Source organism: Cladophialophora yegresii (genome assembly GCF_000585515.1).
Source record: "Cladophialophora yegresii CBS 114405 chromosome Unknown aczIN-supercont1.4, whole genome shotgun sequence".
NCBI classification, from domain to species: Eukaryota; Fungi; Ascomycota; class Eurotiomycetes; order Chaetothyriales; family Herpotrichiellaceae; genus Cladophialophora; species Cladophialophora yegresii.
Window position 1 is genome coordinate 491,418 of NW_006913048.1, and position 22,117 is coordinate 513,534.

General features: G+C 52.9%; 8 protein-coding genes across 8 annotated transcripts; 5 read left to right on the forward strand and 3 right to left on the reverse strand.

Annotated features, from left to right (window-relative positions):
• Positions 1-1,504: 1,504 nt before the first annotated feature.
• Positions 1,505-9,049, forward strand: A1O7_05494 (FKBP12-rapamycin complex-associated protein; the record flags this gene model as incomplete). Its single annotated transcript, XM_007759503.1, has 2 exons — positions 1,505-1,631; positions 1,683-9,049. The coding sequence occupies 2 exons, from the start codon at positions 1,505-1,507 to the stop codon at positions 9,047-9,049; spliced, it is 7,494 nt and encodes a 2,497-aa protein (XP_007757693.1).
• Positions 9,050-10,105: 1,056 nt separating this feature from the next.
• On the reverse strand, positions 10,106-11,245 carry A1O7_05495 (phospho-2-dehydro-3-deoxyheptonate aldolase, tyrosine-inhibited; the record flags this gene model as incomplete). Its single annotated transcript, XM_007759504.1, has 1 exon — positions 10,106-11,245. The coding sequence occupies one exon, from the start codon at positions 11,243-11,245 to the stop codon at positions 10,106-10,108; it is 1,140 nt and encodes a 379-aa protein (XP_007757694.1).
• Positions 11,246-12,119: 874 nt separating this feature from the next.
• Positions 12,120-12,986, forward strand: A1O7_05496 (uncharacterized protein; the record flags this gene model as incomplete). The annotated part of the gene is made up of 1 exon (XM_007759505.1): positions 12,120-12,986. One exon carries the CDS (start codon positions 12,120-12,122, stop codon positions 12,984-12,986), a length of 867 nt encoding a protein of 288 aa, XP_007757695.1.
• A 288-nt stretch (positions 12,987-13,274) lies between these two features.
• Positions 13,275-14,300, reverse strand: A1O7_05497 (uncharacterized protein; the record flags this gene model as incomplete). The annotated part of the gene is made up of 1 exon (XM_007759506.1): positions 13,275-14,300. One exon carries the CDS (start codon positions 14,298-14,300, stop codon positions 13,275-13,277), a length of 1,026 nt encoding a protein of 341 aa, XP_007757696.1.
• A 360-nt stretch (positions 14,301-14,660) lies between these two features.
• A1O7_05498 (uncharacterized protein) lies at positions 14,661-15,127 on the reverse strand (the record flags this gene model as incomplete). The annotated part of the gene is made up of 2 exons (XM_007759507.1): positions 14,661-15,031; positions 15,091-15,127. 2 exons carry the CDS (start codon positions 15,125-15,127, stop codon positions 14,661-14,663), a joined length of 408 nt encoding a protein of 135 aa, XP_007757697.1.
• Positions 15,128-16,899: 1,772 nt separating this feature from the next.
• On the forward strand, positions 16,900-17,496 carry A1O7_05499 (uncharacterized protein; the record flags this gene model as incomplete). The annotated part of the gene is made up of 1 exon (XM_007759508.1): positions 16,900-17,496. One exon carries the CDS (start codon positions 16,900-16,902, stop codon positions 17,494-17,496), a length of 597 nt encoding a protein of 198 aa, XP_007757698.1.
• A 455-nt stretch (positions 17,497-17,951) lies between these two features.
• On the forward strand, positions 17,952-19,386 carry A1O7_05500 (uncharacterized protein; the record flags this gene model as incomplete). Its single annotated transcript, XM_007759509.1, has 2 exons — positions 17,952-18,092; positions 18,142-19,386. 2 exons carry the CDS (start codon positions 17,952-17,954, stop codon positions 19,384-19,386), a joined length of 1,386 nt encoding a protein of 461 aa, XP_007757699.1.
• A 443-nt stretch (positions 19,387-19,829) lies between these two features.
• A1O7_05501 (uncharacterized protein) lies at positions 19,830-21,289 on the forward strand (the record flags this gene model as incomplete). The annotated part of the gene is made up of 2 exons (XM_007759510.1): positions 19,830-20,323; positions 20,371-21,289. The coding sequence occupies 2 exons, from the start codon at positions 19,830-19,832 to the stop codon at positions 21,287-21,289; spliced, it is 1,413 nt and encodes a 470-aa protein (XP_007757700.1).
• Between the last annotated feature and the right edge of the window lie 828 nt (positions 21,290-22,117).

Here is a 22,117-nt window from a genome sequence, read left to right on the forward strand (position 1 = left end):
CATGTCAACAAACTATCTGACCTTGAAGGGCACCGACCTTGGCCTTTGGTGGCATCTCACGGCGACTTGTCCCATTCGTGGCCGTTTGCTCCATTTGGCTGCTCTTGGTGTCCCTTCGTCTTCCGGCCATTGCTGACTATGGCAGCTTCGCATGTGGACATTGTACCGTGGGCTTGACCTTCACCACGGCGGAGGCAAGATCAAGGGCCTTTGCTTTTTTGGCGGGAGACTTGTTACTCCCTTGTTGGCCTTGTACAATCCTGCGTTTAGCGTGCGCTGGACGTTACTCTAGGGCAAGCGGGTACTTCAAACTCTCTCAAAATCATTCACTTTTCAGTCAGTTTCTCTCTGGACGCCAATAACACATTAACCTGGCGCAGCTATAACGACACAGTCAGTCAGTCAGCTCGATTCTTTCAATTGCGTTCAATTTCTGGCTCAAGTTTCTCGCCTCACCTTGCATCTCCCCGGCTACCCAATCAGTGGTCGTCCTCGCAAAGATCCTTCTCCTGCTCCCAGCTCCGCATCATACAACTCTACCGGTACATCAGAGTTTATGATGATGGAAGGACTTCCACGCCTCGAGCTCCTCAGTGAAATCGGGCCGCAAATCTGGCACAAGTGGCCCGGAAAGCTGCACCGGCCTGGTGCTGGCAAACACAAGGGCGAGAAAGTGGCCAGTCTAGATGGAGCCTCTGGTGCGTTCTTGACGACGACTACATTGAAGCCGACTGGCGTCGCGTGTTGCCCTGTGACAAAGGCAGCTTGGGAAGCACGGGTTGTTCCCACACAACATCGTTGCTGATTGCATCGCCCTCTCCTACCCTCGACGAACTTTTCTTAAAAATTCGAAATGATTGGTGTCATACACGTGGAGACGGCTTTGAATAAGTGGAACCCGCATTCGTCGCCAGCTACTGTGGAGCGAGGGTGCTTTCTAAAGTGAAAGAAGTGCGACACTGCCGATGCTAGACCACCTTATAGAGGGAGTGTCGACGTTCGAAGGGGGTCGTCCAGTTCGTCTAGGACCCCTGGCGAAGGTGGACAGTAACCAGACGGACAAGCAATATAATCTGATAATGTGCACAGTTAAAGGGAAAAAGTAATGTAAAACAAAGCGTGAACTTATTATCTACTACGCAGCATTGCTAGATCCAAGAAGCATCTCTAATGATTGTAGCTCTGGCCGAGCATCTTGGCCAATGTCTTGACCTCTTAAGGGGCCTGGGGTGCCCGAGCTTGATACCGTTAGGCTTGCCCTGGCGCAGCCTCCGTCGCTCGCTAAACTTTCCTGTTGGCAATGCTACTCGGGCGCGAAGAGGAATCTCCGCATGACTGAACGGCGGAGCCTTGTGACACCTACCCTCATCCCAAGAAAGTTGCAAAGTGAACATGAGCTTAAGTTGATGGGCGTTTTCTTTGAGCAACTCTTTACAGAATTATTGATTTCTGCACCGTCTCAGCCAGCCTTCAGGAGCCACCGTGAGGACCATGGTCTTGCACCATGGCGCAGCAAGGCCCGGGTCCCGACCCAAGTGAACGCATCTTCACAGATCTGCGCAGCAAGAATGATGAAGTTAAGAACAAGGCGGCAGCGGAGCTGCGCGATCTCATAACCTTGCTCTCCCGCGGTGAGTCGGATGGCCTATAACGGGAGTACAGAGGTACTAATTCCCGTACAGAATGGTCCCCCGAGCGCTTCAGCACCTTCTATGACAAAGTTACGACCCGCATCAGTAACCTCATTGTGCAGGCTCCTGACGCCAGCGACAAAGTAGGCGGAGTCCTCGCCCTCGACCGACTGATAGACTGCGATGCCATCGATCCTGCTCAGAAAGCCTCAAAGTACTCAAATTACCTGCGCGCGGCGCTAAAGAGCAATGACTACAGTGTCCTCGATGCGGCCGCCCGTGCTCTGGGCCATTTGGCTCGGCCGGGAGGAGCGTATACTGCAGAGCTCGTCGAGGCTGAATTGACTTCGGCCTTCGAATGGCTTCAACCCGAAACGAAGCAAGAGAGCCGCAAGTTGGCAGCTGTGCTACTCATCCGTGAGCTGGCGAAGAACTCCCCAACCCTCGTCTACGGTTTCATCCCACAGATTTTCGATCTAGTCTGGAACGCCCTCAGAGACCCCAAAGACCTCATCCGCCGAGTCGCTGCCCAGTCCGTCAGTGCCTGCTTTGGTGTCATGGTTGCAAGAGATGCTCAATTCCAGAATCATTGGTTTGCCAAAATATACTCCAAAACTCTTGAGGGCTTCCGTCCTAACACGACTGTCGACGAGACTCTCGGTTCACTCCTGATCCTGAACGAGCTACTGCAACAGGGCAACATGTTTATGCATGACTTTTACAGAAATGCTTGCGAGATTGTCCTCCGGTTCAAAGACCACCGAGACCCTAGGATCCGGACACAAATTGTGCAGGTCATCCCTGTCCTGGCGGAATATGCACCTCTGGAGTTCATCAACAATTATCTCCACAAGTTTATGGTCTACCTTCAAGCACAGCTGAAGCGGGATAAAGAACGCAATCAAGCCTTTGTTGCCATTGGGCAGATAGCAAATGCAGTTGGTAGTGCTATGGCTCAGTATCTTGACGGGATCATTCTCTACATCCGAGAATCGCTCAGCGCTAAGACTAAGAACCGAGCCGCGGTCGACGAGGGCCCCATGTTCAAATGCATCAGCATGCTTGCGGGTGCTGTTGGACAGACACTTAGCAAGTATATGGAAGCCCTCCTTGACCCCATCTTTGCCTGTGGCCTTACAGAACCGATGGAACAAGCACTCGAAGACATGGCGCACAATATTCCGCCAATTCGAGCAACTATACAGGACAAACTACTGGACCTCCTCAGCTTGATACTCGTCCGGTCGCCCTACCGGCCCCTCGGCTGCCCTACAAACACAACTCCACCACTTCCGTCTTTTGCTAAAGACTACGGTGGGATGCCCGCCGAGCACAAAGACCATGAAATCACATTAGCTCTCAAGACCCTAGGAAAATTCGACTTTTCTGGCCATATTCTGAACGAGTTCGTTAGAGACGTCACGCTCCGTTATGCCACGAACGAAAATCCAGAAATCCGCCGCGCAGCTGCCCTAACCTGTTGTCAGTTATTCATGCTAGACCCCATCTTGCACCAAACTAGCAACAACGCCATACAGGTTGTTGGCGAGGTGGTGGATAAGCTGCTGACGGTGGCTGTTGGAGACCCGGATGCCGATATCCGAGTTACTGTCCTCCGAGCGCTGGATAAGAAATTTGACAAGCACTTGGCTCGTCCGGATAACATACGCTGCCTCTTCTTGGCTGTCAATGACGAGGTCTTTCCAGTTCGCGAAGCCGCCATTGAAATCATAGGAAGACTGACCACAGTCAACCCAGCTTATGTATTCCCGCCCTTACGAAAGCTGCTGGTCAACCTGCTTACCGGCTTGGGGTATTCAAACACAGCCAAGCAAAAGGAAGAAAGTGCACGCTTGATCAGTTTGTTTGTGTCCAATGCTACGTCACTGGTCAGAACTTATGTGGAAGCGATGGTTTCTGCACTTCTGCCTAAAGCCACTGATACGAATCCAGGTGTTGCTTCAACCACGATAAAGGCACTGGGAGATCTCACATCCGTCGGTGGTGAAGAGATGGTCCGACACATTCCTGAGCTCATGCCCATTATCATCGATGCTCTACAGGATCTAGCATCGCATGAGAAGCGTGAAGCGGCTATGCAGACGCTCAGCTCTCTTGCCATTAATTCGCAGTATGTGATCGACCCATTCATGGACTATCCCGAGCTTCTTGGAATCCTCATCAACATTATCAAGACCGAAGCGCATGAAGAGCTCAGGACGGATGCCATCAAACTGGTAGGCGTGTTGGGCGCTTTGGACCCTTACAAGTACCAACAGCTCAGCGAGTCCGTCGCGGAGAAGCAAAGCAAGGCAGAGACTCAACCCGTTTCGGATGTCGCCTTGATCATGCAAGGGTTGACGCCGTCGAACGAGGAATACTACCCGACAGTTGTCATCAACACGCTCATGCAAACCATACTGGCAGATCACACCCTTGTTCAGTACCATAGCGCTGTGATTGACGCTGTGGTCACCATCTTCAAAACTATTGGTATGAAGTGCGTACCTTTCCTGGGTCAGATCATTCCAGGCTTTCTCGGCGTCATCCGCAGTTCTCCCCCTCCTCGTCTAGAGTCCTATTTCAACCAGCTTGCAGTTCTTGTCAATATTGTACGTCAACATATTCGAGCTTTCTTGCCCGACATCATCGAGGTGATCAGAGAGTTCTGGAACGTGTCAAGACAGGTTCAATCAACCATTCTGTCCCTGATTGAGGCCATCTCCAAGTCTCTGGAAGGAGAATTCCGTCGATATCTCGCTGGCCTCCTCCCCCTCATGCTCGGCGTGATTGAGAACGACTCGGATCTCAGAAGGGAATCGTCCATCCGGATCCTGCATACCTTCCTGGTCTTTGGCTCCAGTGGCGAAGAATATATGCACATGATAATACCTGCAATTGTCAGGATTTTCGAAAACCCAGCAGCACCACCCAATGCTCGGCGTGCGGCAATCGATACACTCGGCAAACTGTCCCGGACAGTCAATGTCTCAGACTTTGCCTCGCTCATGATTCATCCACTATCAAAGATCTTATCCTCGCCTGAAAAGGTCGTTACGAACTCCTCCGAGCGGTCTCTGAAGTCTGCCGCGCTGGATTGCATATGCGCCCTGATATATCATCTTGGACAGGACTTCGCCCACTATCTGCCTCTTGTGGAGAGGTCCACGAAAGCAGGTCAAATCAACTCCGACAGGTTCCAGAAATTGATCGAGAACTTCAAGTCGGGCAAGGCTCTGCCTGTGGATTTCTACCCGGAAGAACAGTATGGATCAACGGCAGAAGAGACGACTTATGCCAACATCACATCTATGAGACTTCCCGTCAACCAGCAGCACTTGAAGAACGCTTGGGACACTTCACAGAAGTCAACGAAGGAGGATTGGCAGGAATGGATGCGGCGATTCAGTGTTGAGCTGCTCAAGGAATCTCCCTCGCATGCATTAAGGGCTTGCGCAAGTCTGGCTGGTGTGTATCAACCACTGGCCAAAGACCTGTTCAACTCTGCGTTCGTCTCATGTTGGACTGAGCTGTATGATCAGTATCAGGAAGAGCTGATTCGATCCATTGAAAAGGCGCTGACGTCCCCACACATCCCGCCGGACATCTTACAGACGTTGCTCAACTTGGCCGAGTTTATGGAGCACGATGACAAGTCCTTACCCATTGACATTCGGACTCTCGGTCGATTTGCAGCCAAGTGTCATGCATTCGCCAAAGCCTTGCACTACAAAGAGCTCGAATTTGAACAGGACCAGAATAGCCAGAGTGTGGAGGCCCTGATCAGCATCAACAACCAGCTCCAACAGTCCGACGCTGCTATTGGCATACTTCGCAGAGCACAAGTCTTCGGAGAAGTCGAACTGAAGGAGGCATGGTTCGAGAAGCTGCAAAGATGGGAAGAAGCCCTTTCAGCCTACCAAAAGCGTGAGAAGATCGAGCCGGAAAACTTTGACATTGTCATGGGCAAGATGAGATGTCTCCACGCTCTGGGCGAATGGAAGATCCTGTCTGAAATTGCCCAAGAACACTGGAACAGTGCTTCTACGGAAAATCGGAAGAATATGTCTGCTCTTGCTGCAGCCGCAGCTTGGGGCAGAGGTGAGTGGGATCTCATGGACAATTACATCAGTGTCATGAAAGAAAGTTCACCTGATAGGGCATTCTTTGGCGCGATCCTGGCCATTCAGCGCAACCATTTCGCAGACGCTCAATCTTTCATCGTCCGGGCACGGGACGGCGTCAACTCCGAAATAACCGCGACAATTGGGGAATCTTACAATCGCGCATACAGCGTTGTGGTCCGAACACAAATGCTTGCGGAACTCGAAGAGATCATCACCTATAAACAGAGTGAGGGCAACTCGGAGAAGCAAGAATCACTGAAGATGCTATGGAACAAGAGACTGCTCGGATGCCAGTCCAACGTTGAGGTCTGGCAACGGATGCTCAAGGTACGCGCGCTTGTCTTGAAACCGACGGACAATGCAGACATCTGGATCAAATTCGCCAACCTCTGTCGCAAGTCGGAACGTATTGGTTTAGCAGAAAGATCGCTGTCCTCGCTGGGCGGTGGAGGCAATCTGGCGGCCAATCTTGTGGATGCGCCACCGCCCGTGGCTTACGCTCGCCTCAAATTCACCTGGGCCACCGGTCATCAAGAAACGGCACTCACAGCACTGCGTGATTTCACGGCCCGACTTGCCGACGACTTCCAGCAGACTAATACTGCTTTGGCAAACGGCGTGCATAGCGACAGACTGAACAACATGAATGGTCTTGATATGAATGGACATGATTTGCTTGCTCAGAGAAGAAAACGCGAGGAGCTGGAGAGATGTTCAAAACTCCTAGGCAAGTGCTACCTCCGACAAGGAGAATGGCAATCATTCCTGCTTCGGGGAGATTGGACGAGTCCCCGGGCCCAAGATGCGGTGGGAGACATCCTCAACTCGTACCAACTTGCGACACAATATAACGAGACTTGGTATAAAGCATGGCATGCCTACGCCCTTGCAAACTTTGAAGTCGTTACGTCGATGGCGGCTCACACCGACCAGGACAAAGTTCGCAATCTCTCGGAACAGGTCATTAAGACCCATGTTGTTCCTGCGATCGCTGGATTCTTTAGGTCTATTGCGCTTTCGAAGACAAGCTCGCTACAGGATACTCTACGACTGTTAACACTATGGTTTGCTCACGGCGGACACAGCGAAGTGAATCAAGTCGTGGTCGAAGGTTTTACATCAGTCAGCATAGACACCTGGCTGGAAGTCATACCTCAGTTGATTGCCAGAATCAACCAGCCCAACGTCAGAGTCCGAGCTGCTGTGCATAGGCTGTTGTCCGAAGTTGGCAAAGCACACCCTCAGGCACTTGTCTATCCCCTGACAGTGGCAATGAAATCCTCAGTTGCGCGACGAGCCAACTCTGCAACGCAGATCATGGAGACAATGAAAGTGCATAGCCCCAAACTTGTCGAGCAAGCAGATTTGGTGAGTCATGAGCTCATCCGAGTCGCTGTGCTTTGGCATGAACTTTGGCACGAAGGATTGGAAGAGGCATCCCGCTTGTACTTCGGCGATGGTAACGTGGACGGAATGCTCGCCACGCTGGCGCCTCTTCATGAGCTCCTCGATCGCGGGGCTGAGACTCTCCGAGAGGTCTCATTTGCTCAGGCTTTTGGGCACGATCTTGCAGAAGCTAGGGCCTTCTGCAACGCCTTCCGTCGCTCGAAGGAGATCGGTGACCTCAACCAAGCTTGGGACTTGTACTACGCGGTGTTCCGCAAGATCGCCCGGCAACTCCCACAGCTGATGAGTCTCGATCTCAAGTACGTTTCGCCACGTCTCAAGGATGCGCACGACCTGGACTTGGCAGTGCCAGGCACCTATCAATCTGGCAAGCCTATTACCAAGATTGTGAGCTTCGACCACGTACTGACAGTTATTCCATCGAAACAACGACCTCGAAAGATGACATTGAAGGGCTCGGACGGCATCTCCTACGCTTATCTGCTGAAGGGTCATGAAGATATTCGACAAGATGAGCGCGTGATGCAGCTCTTTGGCCTTGTCAATACTCTCCTCAACAATGACACCGAGTCTTTCAAGCGACACCTGAACATTCAGCGATTCCCAGCGATTCCTCTATCTCAGAACTCTGGACTCCTTGGGTGGGTACCCAACTCGGACACTCTCCATAACTTGGTGAAAGACTACCGAGAGACCCGGCGTATCCTACTCAACATCGAGCACAGAATCATGCTGCAAATGGCGCCAGATTATGATAACCTTACGCTCATGCAGAAAGTGGAGGTATTTGGCTACGCGATGGACAACACCACTGGCAAGGACCTCTACCGCGTCCTTTGGCTCAAGTCGAAGAGTTCCGAAGCCTGGCTCGACCGCCGAACAAACTACACCCGCTCACTTGCAGTCATGTCAATGGTGGGCTACATTCTTGGTCTGGGCGATCGTCACCCGTCGAATCTCATGCTCGATCGGATCACTGGCAAGATAATTCACATCGATTTCGGAGACTGCTTCGAGGTGGCGATGCACCGCGAGAAATACCCAGAAAGAGTTCCCTTCCGCCTCACCCGCATGCTCACCTTCGCCATGGAAGTCAGCAATATTGAAGGCTCGTTCCGCATCACCTGCGAAAACGTCATGCGCGTCATCCGCGAGAACAAGGAATCTCTCCTTGCCGTCCTTGAGGCCTTCATCCATGACCCTCTGCTCAACTGGCGTCTCAACACACGCGAGTCCCCCGCCCGACCACATTTCCGCTCTGAGCGACGCCAAAGCATCATCGACGTACCAGGCGGGCAGCACGAAGACTACGAACGCAGCCCAATGGAGAACGCGCACAACCCGGCTGCAATGGCTCAGGGCACAAGCCATGTTGGCGCGCCGCCAGGCCGCCGCCCACGGAGAAGCAGTATTCTCGACCCGGCCATGGGTGGGGGCAGTGTCCTCGATAAAATCATCGATAACAACAATACAGCCGCACAAGAAGCCAAAGAAGTACAAAATGCCCGCGCGCTCCAGGTCTTGGCCAGGGTCAAGGAGAAACTCACGGGTCGTGACTTCAAACCTGCTACCCCAGGCACGCAGTCATATGCCGCGACGCAGGCCCTACCCGCTGATTTTAACGGTTTCGGCCTAGAGTCCGGCATGAATGGCACCAATGGCGTAATGAACAACATCACCAACGGCGCAACTGACCAGCGTAACGGCATGGATGATCTGGGCCACATGAAGCAGCGGGAGGTCATTGCAGGCACGGCGCCCGAGACGACAATGGCAGGTATCGGAGGCCTTGGTGTTAGTGAGCAGGTCGACCGGTTGATCCTGCAGGCCACGAACGTGGAGAATCTATGTCAGCATTACATCGGGTGGTGTTCGTTCTGGTAGGTGGGCGTGAAGGGAAGGGATGTCTTCGCATACGACAGTTGGGATTGTTGCTCAGGTGGCGACTGACCTGCCAAAATTGGTGCAGTGGTGCTCGCGCTCGGACCTATACTTCTATGCTGAGTTTGAAGTGGGCTGCTTTTTTCTTCGTGCTGTTCTTCACAGGCGAGAGTTGGTGCTGGAACGGATGAATCATGGAGCATCATGGATGGTCGTGCTCTTGGTTCTCATGAGATAGGCGTAGACACCAGAGCCCGCATAGCATAATTAGCAGCGCTTCGAATTAATGACTCCGGGATATGTAGCCTGCCGCGGGTTTTCCGAATCACAACATCAAGACTTGTGCATACAGAAAATTCAATTTAGCAGTACCTTTTTGCTTGGAGGGAGAGGTAAACTGATTTCAACAATATCCTACGCTCCGCACGATAGGTGTCCGGCACAGTACCTTACGGCCACGTGGACCATTTGTGTAGGAGAATCGACACTTTGGACACCCTACAACATCTACCACGAGTTCACAGTATGGTGGTTTGCCAGCCTTCATCTCATGGCATGGCTGGCCTTCGGACGAGGAAGCAAGGCGGGTTATATACACGGTACTGCGGACTTGTTGCGTGGACTAATAGGGCGAGAAGTATCAGGCTCGCACGATGCGGCAGCGTTACAGAAAACAGTCGGATCGACCGATCGAAGCTGAAGCAGGATACGTGGGTCAGAGTCGAAAAGGACGGAACTCGACGTACGAGCCGAGCTGTATGAACAACGTACTATTGTGCGCCGACAGCCTGGCTCCGGTCTACCCCGACGCCTAACTTACAAAAATGGGAGACGGGGGGACACGCAAGTGAGTCCCAGGTGCATTTCACCTTTTCTTTGCTTTTCCTTCCTTGCAAAATTTTGTTCTAGCTTGGATGCTATTTCTCGTGTCCAACGACGCCGACGAATGCGAGATTGGTGGATTTTCAGCTGTGGCCGTGTCTATTCGCGTGGAGTACAGTAGATGTTCCCGCGCCGGAAAGGAGAGTAGTGCCGTGGCCGGACCGCTGATCGCTTCATTTAATGATGGCCATTTGAAACACCGTTGGTGCCATTCTGCTGTCCCTTCTTGACCACCTCTCTCCTCGTCCGCACTGCGTCGGCTAACTGTTCGAGCACCTCCACCGTCGTGTCCCAGTTGATACAAGCATCCGTGATACTTATGCCCTTCTTGAGGCTTGCAAGACCGCCCTCGGCGGGCACTTTCTGATTGCCCTCATCCATGAAGGACTCGATCATGACCGCCACGATGCTGTCCTCGCCTTGTCTGATTTGGTCGCCAATGTCTTGAGCGACAATCGGTTGGTTCTTGTGGTTCTTCTTCGAGTTGCCGTGTGAACAGTCAATCATCATGACTTCTCTCTGCCCCTTTCCTCTTAGCGCAGCGCGAGCTGCTTTGACCGACTCGGAATCGTAATTCGTGCCCTTTGATCCACCCCTCAGGATAACAAATCCGTCCTCGTTGCCACTGGTCTTTGTGATTGCCGCGAGACCTTGTTTTGTCACGCCCATGAAGTGGTGCTGTGCTGCGGCGGCGCCCACTGCGTCAATTGCGACTGAAAGAGACCCGTCTGTGCCGTTCTTGAAACCCATAGGGAAGGAGAGACCTGAGGCAAGTTCTCTGTGCAGTTGGGATTCCGTGGTCCTTGCACCAATCGCACCAAGAGAGATCAGGTCGGCAAGGAACTGCGGGGAGATTGTGTCAAGCATTTCGCTCGCAATAGGCATGCCCATCGACGTGAGGTCGGCGTAGAGTTGTCTCGATACCCGTAGGCCTTTGTTGATCTTGTAGGATTCGTCGATGTCGGGGTCGTTGATGAGTCCCTTCCACCCGACTGTTGTGCGCGGCTTTTCCAGGTAGGCTCGCATGATGATGCAGAGGTCTGCGGAAAGCTTCTCGGAAAGTTGTTTTAACCGTTGAGCGTATTCAAGGGCTGTGGCTGGGTCGTGGATCGAGCACGGTCCGACCATGACCAGTAGCCTGTCATCTCGCTGGTGGATTATCTCTTTGCATGCTTGGCGCCCTTTGGCGACTGTCTCAACGGAGGTTTGCGATGCGGGAATCTCTGCTTGCAGGAGCGCGGGAGGGATCAAAGGGTCATAGCCCAGAACTCGGACGTCCTCACCCACGGTGGGCGCAGGAGCATCGACTGCGGGCATTCTGCGAAGATGGCAGATGGGACACTGGTAATGCAAAGATCAGGGTTGCGGAAGGCAGAGAGCAATCGAGAGAAAGAGGTGAGAAAGAGACAACCAAGGAAGTGAAAGCAATAGGAAGTGTTTTAAGAGCTCGTCTGTTAAGCGTAGAGCTCTTCAATTATGATTCACACTATGGGCACAAAAGGGTGTCGTGCGGCGAGGACTGGAATATGACTGCGCTCGCCTCGTGGCCGGACTGCCCAAAAAAAGTTCGAATGAGGGGCACAAACAAAGGCGGTGTGACAGGCTGCAGGGACAGTCTGGACGGGTTACGGATGAATGTTTCTCCATCATTCCGACCCTCCGCCTGTCAAACGAGCAGCCACAGAATGATGACGTCGGTTTCCCTGCGGCTCGCGGTAGCTTTCGGCATCTCGGCAGACGCACAAAACGCGAGTGACTGCCTCCTGGTGACCGACACTCCCATCACTCACTGCTCGTTGCCATGGTCGAGGTCAGCTGCCTCTCGCCCTGTACTCGTACACTGTGATATATGCCTGAGTCTGTGACTTCGCCTCCCCCTATACAGATTGCCACGTTTACGGAAAGCTTACGCTCCGAACACCTGCAACTGAGCCCGGCTATTCGCCGAGGCCTGGCGCGCGCTCTGGTTGGTCCTCAGTCAGATTGTCGATGTTTCATCCACACCAAGTCGTCCACGCCCGACACTGCCACCGTTTGATCGACTCCCCTGGAGCATCAAGGCCATGACCAGCATCAACGCACTGGAAACATAAAAGAACTCCTTCAATCAAGCAACGCTTCCACCACTGCTCCGCAACTGCTTCAGGACCAACCTCAGATGTCCGTCTCTAACGACGCCGATTCAAACGCCATGCCCGACGTCGATACCTCCTCGAGCGCGTTCCGCTTCCACATCTCGACACCACCCCCGCAAAAGCGAAAAAGACATTTTGACCACCGGGGTGACGACGATTCTCCCTTCGGTTCTCATGATGCCAAAAGACGATCCACGGCTACTCACTGTCTGCCCATCCGCTTATCGCCCAGTAGACCGACTGTCTCGGCTCCTCCTGCCTCCTTTTCACTCTACACGTCCATTTACCAGCAACCTCCGACCCCCGTCGACACCTCGGATGACGAGAGCCTAGGTCACCAAGGCCAAGATGACGAGACGTGGAAGTTGTCCAAGCAGGACTCCCAACCCAGGAGCGACAGCAGCACTTCGTCGATCAAAGCCCAGTGCGGCGATCTTGACGTCGATATGGACATGTCGACCCCGCTCATCACCCAACCTCGAATCCGACGCGCCCGATCAAACGACATAATGCCACCTGAACGTGACTCGAACCTCCTCAGCGCAATGGACACGTTCGCATGCGAGAGAGTCCCCACACCTATCTGTAGCCGTTTCGACCATCGCGTCAACGAGTTGCCAAGCGTGCCACGTCACCAATTCCCGCCACTGCGCACGAATCTCAGCCCGATGATCGAGCAAGAGTCGTGGATTAGCCGTGATGGCTTACCTAGTCCGGTCGAAGATCAGGAGATGGACATGATGATGGACCGGGAAGAATGCGGCGAGGGTGCGCACTGGACAAACGGAAGATATGGGCTTGATGGGAATTACAGTCCGAGTGGGCGGGCGAGGACAGGGAGACTCCACATGGGGTTTCTGAATGACTGTGAGAAGTGTCTGCAGAAGGTGCCGGGGCATTACAGTCACATTATATGGACGTGACGCACCTGCACATGAATGATTACGAAAGAAACGATGGACGAATACGATGCATTACGATTGCAAGCGAGTGGTTTACAGGCATTGACGTTCGCGGGAAGCGCTCCATCAGAGAAGCGTGCAGGCGAAATCACAACATAGATTCTTCCCACTCTGATGCTTTGATTCGAGAGGTGCGATGGCTCCTTCTGCACAGAATGCGCTGTTTACAGTAGCTGTACAAATAATATGCTGGCGGCCGTTCAATGTGAAGCCACACTCCAGACAAAGCCTTCAACCCTAGTCCGAAGATTAACTGCTGGGGCTCCCCTTGATCCAACTCAACCAACTCTTGCCCTCTGTACTTGAAGACCCAGCAACCGCAGTTGCCACATTGCTGGCCATAACATCGAGCGGGCCACCAGCGCGCACCGTTACTGTTCTCTCGCGTGTGCCTGGTTCCTCTGCAACCTTGCTGGCGACGTACTCCACCCTGCCAGCCGGTACAGGCCGGCCCTTGGAGTCAATGCCTACTCCTGGAATCTCGCTGGGCGCAACCTGCACGGCCGTCCGAACGACAGAGCCGGGCATGGGTGCGGGTGAGGTCGCAGAAGCCACAGGCTGTACCTCCCCCTCAATCCATCCGGCCTCCCCACCTCTGTGCTTCCTCGTCAACCTCTTCTCCCTCTCCTGCGCAGTCTCCTCCCCCATCTCTCCTTTCGCCAATTGACCTCCAACAAGCCCTTTCACCCGGCCCCAGACGCCCTCACTCTTCTTCCTCTCCGCTTCCTTCATCCTCGCAGCCTCGATCTCCTGGCCCGCCCTCTCCTGCTCGAGTAGATGCAACTGCTCCGCCGTGGCGTCGCCTCGTAAGAATGCTTTTCGCGCTTCATCCAAACGATCCAGCTCCCTCTCTATCCACGCGCGCTTCTGTCTTCGAGAATGTGCTATCAGAGAAATTGTGCCGTAGGCAGTCACGCAAACCGCTAGCCCGGAAAAGAGGATTAATCCGTATGCTGTGAGGCGGTGCGCGCGATCGGCGATGTTCCTGCCGGAGGAGATCAGACGGTCAAACGTGGAAGTATTTTGGGAGGCCAGAGTTGCACGGTGCGCGGCGCGCAGGCGCGCCACTTTTTCCATCGGCGTCTCACTCGGGGGCGGTTGTGACTGAGGGTCAGGAGGTTGTGAGGGCGGAGATGGGTGTGAAGGCGAAGGTGAGGAAGATGATGGTGTAGGTCTGCTGGTTGGCCGTGAGGACGGCTGATACGTGAATGTTGTGGCATGAGGGGTTGTTGAGGTAAAGCGTGTGAACGTGTCTGCCGGAGGTCGTCGAGACATGTTGAACGAGAAAGTCTTCATGTCGACTTTTGAGTTGAGGCTGGGAAATGGGTTCGTCTAGCTGCTTTGTTACACTTTCGGCATAAGAGACACCGCTTCGGAAAAGGGTAACTAATGTACACGGAGAAGGGAGAGAGTCACGACGGTGGATGGAGTGTTGGATTGGCAAGACTTTCCAATCCGTAAAATGAAGCTCGAAAACGAACATGGCATGATGGATGGATGGCCCACTTTTCTGGGGGTTCCGTACGGTGGACTACAAGTCTAGCTACGCGCAGATCGCGTCATTCATCTGGAGTTGGAAGTCCAGTGGTAATCATCCCAGGCACCTACGATACAAGGTCTCTTCCGTCTCGAAGCTTATGCCGCAGCTTTGGCCAGAACAGATCTGACCGTATCCTCCAGGTTCTCCTTTGACAGCCCAAGTCTTTCGTTCCAGAGGCCCTTTGTCTTCGAATACTCCCAGAATCCTCGATGGTCGAGCATGATGAGGACGGTCGCTTCAAATCCGCCCCGAAGCCACACTGCTCCCTTCGCTGGAACGGACCTCATCTTCTCATGGGCCGCTTTGCTGCAATCCTCCATCTTCGCATGTGTCACCTTGAACTTATCCCCACTGAGCTCCTCGAATGCCTTCAACATCTTGTTCTGCGTGGTAGCGAAGCTGTTGACATAGACGTGTTCATTTGCAGTCTCTTCGGGGCGTTCCAGGATCGCGACCACCGCGCGGCCTATTGTGCCACGTTCGTGGCCTCGAACTCGATATCTCCTCCATCGAATATAGTGACACTCTTCTCGGGCAAATTCCGGCCCAGTACGCCCGGCATTGTGGTTATCTGAGAATGTATTGCGAAGGCGTTGTTCTGGAAGATAAGGGCAATGCTGGGTCGCTCAGGTTAAGAGGCAGGAGTCCCCGGTCTTATCTTCCCGAGGTTTATGCCTCCGTTTTCTGGCTTACCAGATCTAGAGTCTTCATGAAAGCTCGGTCTTGCCCCTGGAAATACATGTGCTGGCCTTCTGGAGCATTTTTTCCGGGAGTTGAGCGGGTCGGTGATGGGTTCCTTATGATCCCGGTGGCCGCCTACCGTGTCGTACTCAGTTCCTGCTCTTCATCGCATCAATAAGCTGTCCATGATTAAAGACCACCGCAGGCTTCACTGTACACGGATTGGAGCCATAAACCTTTTTGTGGAAGTTCTTGCGAAACGCGGACAGCCTTGCGAGAACGCTCCGTCGTAGTCTACAACAATCTCTGGCCACCCACCGGACCCTAGGGTGGAGACGCCTTCAGAGCAATAACTATCTATCGCAGCTCTAACCTCACTCTTACTGCCCTACAGTACGTGCGGAAGCGGTGAGTCATTCGCAACTGTACAGATGGAGCTGATCTTGCGGACCAAACTCTCTAGAGATCGGTCTTGTTACCGGCAGAGTTCGCGCCGAACGCATGTGCCCACCAGCAACGAAGCAATCCATCAGATCGAAGGAAAGATGTGGAGCACATTCTGGCGAGATTGTGAATCGTGCATGCATTCGAGCGAGAAGGCGACGCTCGAGGGCCTTGTCTAGATGCTCTGATGCTTAAAGCGAGTTCCGTACTTACTCCAGTATGCTGTCACGGCACGAAGCGCATGTGCTCGCCGAGGCTGTCAGACGGACAAATTTGATTTCGCCTCAGATAGAAGGAGCTTGCAGGTTCGCCAAGACGGAGCTCTTCAAGCACACTATCTTCGTGGAGATTCTATCCTTTCGGTGAAGATACCGATGTACCCAAACAAGATTCACGCTTTCTGTCATACAGGGAACTCTGCGACATGTCGGTGCCCCACCCGTAAAGACGGCAATTCCTTCGGGAAGGCGGTCGTTGGTCGGGTGAGAGGGCTGGGCAAGAGTGCCACAGAAGTTAGGCTCATTGATGCATTCGAGTGGAAGACGCAAAGGCGAGCGACCAGCACTAGGCAAAGCCATTGCAGCCGCCAATATGAATAACTCTGACATATTATGTGTGCCTGCTCTGTCTACTACAGCCTGGCATGGTGTAGCACTGGGCCATTCCGTCTAGTTATGTAGCGAGGAAGCGAAGTAGCAAGGCAACAAGGAGTGCAGCCTCGTCAGAACGCAAGGCTGAAATGTTGCCAAGCAAATCTGGCTTCTTGTCCGACCTTCAACTTGTAGGTCTTCATACTCCCAAACCCTTCCTAGGATTGACCTTCCCAACTTTGCGAGCGAATAAAGGAGTCTTGCTTTTGAAGAATACTGCGATCCTGCCAATGGCCGTGGTTGGTCGCCGTTAGTGTAGATATATTCCAAGATGGAGGGCAACCGCAACCCGGAGGTTCAGCGAGTGCTGGCAGCGCTGAACAGCCTTTCTCACCAGCAACAGCAAACGCAATATCAAACACACCAGCCTTCTTTCTATTCCAGTATCTCTCATGAGAATCAAGCCCCCTTGCGATTAAATTCTGCAAATATCCCTACACCAAGCATACCGGGCCTTGGCCTACTTCCACAACACAATAATTACGACAGATCCATGACTCCTCCATTCAACGGTCAGCAACAGTCACCTCCACCCGTACAAACCCAGAGTCAGCCCAGGATGTCGGCAGCCTATGAATCAGCAGAACCTCTTCGCAGTAAAACCTCCACGCCCAAGTATGACACTCCAGATGCATCGAGCATCACCACCTGGCCAGCAGCATTAAAACATGTCACTCGCCATCTCGTCCCCAACGAGAAGGTCGCAAACCGGGTCAAACATCTGATTAGGGAGCAACACAAGCACGAGGAAGAATGGTGGGCAGGTCGTGAAGCTATCGTTGAACGACAGCAGGGGAGGCCAGGCACTTCGCAACAAGTCTCGGCTATATTGAAGTCACTTGGAGCCAACGTGCCGGTCGTTACGAAAGAACCGTCGTTGCCAGATGCCGCACAGCGAAAAGCGAACGAAGCAGAACTCAGAGCCTACGATGAGAAAGTCTACAAGGCATTGTGTGCTATGACTGCGGATTTCGACAGACAGCTCAGGGAAATGGGCGTCCCATTCTATGCTATTAAGCATGAATTGGTGATTATGAAGGATGGACCCGAGGAGAACCCTGGCCAGCACAAAGGCAAAATCGATAGGGGGGAGCTGAGAGAGTTGCAGAAGAGGATGTGTCAGACTTTGGAGGATCTGTTCGGGGATGGAGAATGAAAAGAGAAAGGCTTGATGTTGATGATGAAACCCAGTTAGGGTTTTGAACTTTACGCATCATCTGTTTACAACAGACGTAACTAAAAGAAGATTGAGACGATAGAGGAACGAGTTCAAAATTCGGCCGAACCAGATCTGAGGCGAATGAAGCCACTCACTCATGGTGGATCCCACATCAGCACACTCATCTCAGTCGGGAAGCCCTTCCTTGGTCTCTTCAGTATGAATCCGCACAATCAAGGCAGGCTCGAGGCAGGTGCAGCTGGTCGGGCTGCCCGAAGTTGACTTTTGGGACCCCAGAACTGTGGCTGAAGCGCCACAGTCAGCCCAATTGCTTTGTTTTCTAACTTCAAATACACCAACACTCACCTGCTCCTCACTTCGCCGTTTCACCAACATTCACTTCATCTTTGACTGTGCATTCCTCAATCACTCCTTGTCCTTGGGGTCTCACCATGGGCACTTTACTGCGATACCTGACTACGGGGGAGGGGTCCGATCTCATCCTCATCTGCAACGGGGAGTTCTTTTTTGTTCACAGGACGATTATTGCCGCTAGTTCACGGTTCCTGAGGGCAGATGCATGTGCATCAATGGTCTGTTTGGATCTCTCCTGGTATGCCGCAGCACTGACCCGATCTCTAGCTATTTGACGGTGAAGCCATCATGGTCAACGACGTTTCACCTGCTGCATTGGGGAAAGTACTCACGTTCGTCTATCACGGCGATATTCCAGATTCCTACCGGAAGACCCTGGAATCCAACGCCTTCTCTCACCTGCCGCTGCATCAAAAGTTCCCGATCACAGACAAATTCCTTACCACGGTGAAGGGCAAGCCAATTACTGTCGATCTCAATGATGGCACTACCAGGACGACAGACACCGTCACCAACAAGCAGAAGTGGGCAATCATGCTGGCCAAGCAGGCTGCGCTGAAAGACCCATACGATATGGAAGCCTGCAGGGGCTACGCCGAAGTCATCTCCGAGGTAGATTTGTATTTTGCGGCAGAGAAGTTAGAGATCCCGGCGTTGAAGGGAGTAGCCATGGGCAAAGTCTCGGCCTGGTTTGAAGCCGAACTACAGGCAGGACTCCCACTCTCTTGCGACTTTTGCACATGCGCGACCTATGTTCTCAGGGAGCATAGGGAGTTCGCCAAATCGTTCATCGGCGTCTGCGCAAAATACCTGCCGGTTGTGGAAAAAGACAGTGCCCTGGTGGCTCTGATCGAAGAGCTTCATCCGATGACCTGGAACGCAATGATGTCCGTCCGTCAGGAATGGGCCGCCCGTCTGAGAGAGACAATTCAGGACTTGGAGAAGAGCAAGGAGCAGCTTTCAGCTCTAGAGACACGTAACCTCCAACAGAAATCCGAGGCCGAGGATTCCAAGAAGTTGCTGAAGTCTCAGGTGGAGACGTTGTCAAGGTATCTGGCATCGGCTAAAGGCAGGGCTGACACAGCTGAGGCGACGGTCCGTCAGCTGGAGAGTTCGCAGGTGTCATTGAAGCAAGAGTTGCTTGACGAGAAGGCTTCTGTGCTGAAATGGGAGGGTGCGAATAAGGCGATGCAGAAATACAAGCCTCAGAAAGTTGACCGTTCGCTTCAAAAGCTCACTGAGAAGGTCGAAGATCTGGAGAGAGCGGTCGCCTCCAAAGAGGAGGCGCTGCAGCAGTCACGGTCGGCCAACCGAAAAATCAAGGACGACCTTCGCTATGAGAACGAGGGCCTACGTGCTGAGATTGATGAGATGAAGAATGCTTTCAATCTGTTTCTGGCGTTTGTGAACTATGAGCATGACTGCCCACGCTGTGGATGTGAGTGGAACCTCCGCATCGGCGACAACCACTACACATCGATCAGCATTGGGTGCAAGCGTTGCGACTTCTAGAAGTGGTATGATGGATAGGCGAGTAGAGTTTGGGGTGAAATGGAAAGGATCTGTAGGTAGCCACTGCAGGTCGATGGACAAGACGGCGATGAGATTGATCTAGTCGGATGGCGATATGCAAGCGTACCGTACTTGACAGGAAGGCGGATTTTAGAGAAAGGGCATGTCAGAGCACCAGGCCCAGCTTCCATAGAGTCCATATCATCTAACATCAGCAGCGACAATGAGCTGGACCTTTTCCGATGTGATCATGAGGCAGTGTGTTCTTAAATCCTCCTTCCTCAGGTTCTGCAGTGAAGAAAGTCGGTAGTCGCGACGGGAACAGGTGGTTCACCCAACTGTGAAGGCGCCTCACAACCCGTCTTTCAGAGGCTTCACTCGACTTCACCTCTTTCCGATCTTTTGTTGCACTCCGCGAACACAGATCCGGCCGCCTTGCCATCATGGCGCACAATGAGGATAAAGCCGCCCGCTTTGGCTACTTTACTGCTTCTTCATCGTCGTGGGGAGAGACAACTGGCCTCGTCAAACTTGCAGTCCAAGCAGACTCCTTGTCCGATGACCTCAACGAGCAACGTCAGCACTGTGGTCATGACAGCACCTCGACCGAGATTTCCAACGCCGCTGACGAACTTAAACTTCTTGCTAATGAACTTCAAAGTCTCGATGCTGCAGTCAAGGCCAACAAAGATCTCTACACTGAAGCATTCGGTGAAGATCTGGCTGAGGTCCAAAATCACCTCGGTGGGATCTTCGAGGACATAGCGGACTGTTGCCAGGAGATGCAGAAGGCTAACGGCCTGAATACCAGTGCAGTCGGTTGGTTGGCCAAGAAGAGATATGTCAAAAAGCTGCAGAAACACCTCGAGGCGAACAAGACCACCCTTATTGTCATGCGTACCGTACTGCATCACGGGAAGGAATATGGAATGCACAAGTAAGAAAGCCTGAACTCTCACATGCTGCATATCTGACATACAACAGCTCACCTGGTCGCCTCGCCGAGTCTTCTCCTCACACGATACAGGAAGATCTTGCAATCCTCGAGACCGTCTTTGCGAGCAGACACGCCATCAAAGACCTTCACAACCTCGCGAACAAATCTCACGAGCACTCTTCCTCAACATCATCTGCTGGATCCATCGATATAACTCCTTCCTTCAAGCCTGGTGCACACGGTCGCAACTTGTCCTCTGCTACTGGTGTGGATGTTTCAGTGATCGAGGATGTTCTGCCCACTTCTGACAAGAAGAAAAAGCAAGATGCTCTGGCACAAAGGTTCTCTCGCAGAGGAGTTCGCTTGGCTGTTCACAGCTCCATCATGGATACCAATGCTCATGAAGTCCCGATCTCGCTCCGGAAGAAATGGATCTATCAAGCTCAGCTGCGGCGCACACCTGAGCATTTCAACGCAGGCAGCCCTTCCATTGCTCAACTAAGCAAGATCTCCGAAGTGAATTCCAGCTCCGGACTAGACGAGGCACCACCAGCTGTCAGTCGTCAGCGAGCCTTGGCAACACCTGGGAATCAGACGACGAATGAATCTCCCGAGAGATCAGACAGTCAAGCATCGTCGGTGTCAGGCAGACGTTCAAAGGCCCGGGAGAGAAGCGCGTCTTTGGTCAGTTCACCACTGGGCAAGAAGCTAGGTAATCTCATTACTCGACTGTCGCATACCAACCTCAGAGAGCGCCGTGTGAATGGTAAGGGCAGTCCGCCATCGATCGAGCAGCACATCTATCCACCAAGTGAGGCGAATACTCAAGGCGATTTGCGGAAGAAAGAGCAACGTTCCCCAGAGAAGGAGATGACCGCCAAAGAAAAGCCAGGCTGGTCTTACCGTTTGACAAGGCCCTTTGTCAAAGAAGAGCTTACCACTCCCGATTTTGAGAAGGGCTTCTGAGAGAATACATGGCTGATTAGTCTGTGGAGTAGAGCCATTCATGGACCTGAGCAGAGGGAGGTATATGTATGCGGCTGCATCAGCTATTGGGTCTGCTGGCAAATCAAGGAGAGATACCATTAGAGTAAAACATTGGCGATTGGCATATTGGCTATAGCATTTCTAAGCACAGAATTCAAATGAAATGCGTGACTCGCGCTTCTTGCGAGCTACAACATCTTCCCCAACGTCAGAGTCCTCCGGTATGACAAGACCGTGGACAACAAGGCTGAACATCACGCCAAGCCTTCAGGGGCTCGCCGACTACAATCTGGTCAAAGCTGGAAGGATTCGACCACGCTGTTTCCTCCAGGCGCCCACCATAAGGAGTGAACAGATCAACACGTTCGTTTTGCAACCAGGATCTTCACTATGGTTGCACTGTTATTGATCAAAGGTGAGTGCCTAGGGGCTCAGTGGACTATAATGCTATTTAAAATGTCGGCTTTTGTCTTTTTCTCCTTCTCTGCCCTTTGCACAGGTTGCATTTTCATACTGTGGTCCCGCCCCGCTTCTTGATCAACTGCCACAGTACTGTCTAGGTCTATCCCCCCAAATGTCTCAGAGACGTTTACTCCTTCTCACTCTTGCCCGGGCAAGGAGACTCCGCAAGTATCTGCCCTCCGTTCTTGCCCTTGTTCTTGCTGTTCCGCCGCCAGAACCGCGTGTCGTCGACATGTCGTGCTGGAGGATTGGAGGGCCACGGGGCTTCCGAACTGGTTTAGGTGACTGTGATTCCGGGCTCGAGCCTGGGTCTGACGAGGACGAGGACGCTGAACGCTCCGTTGA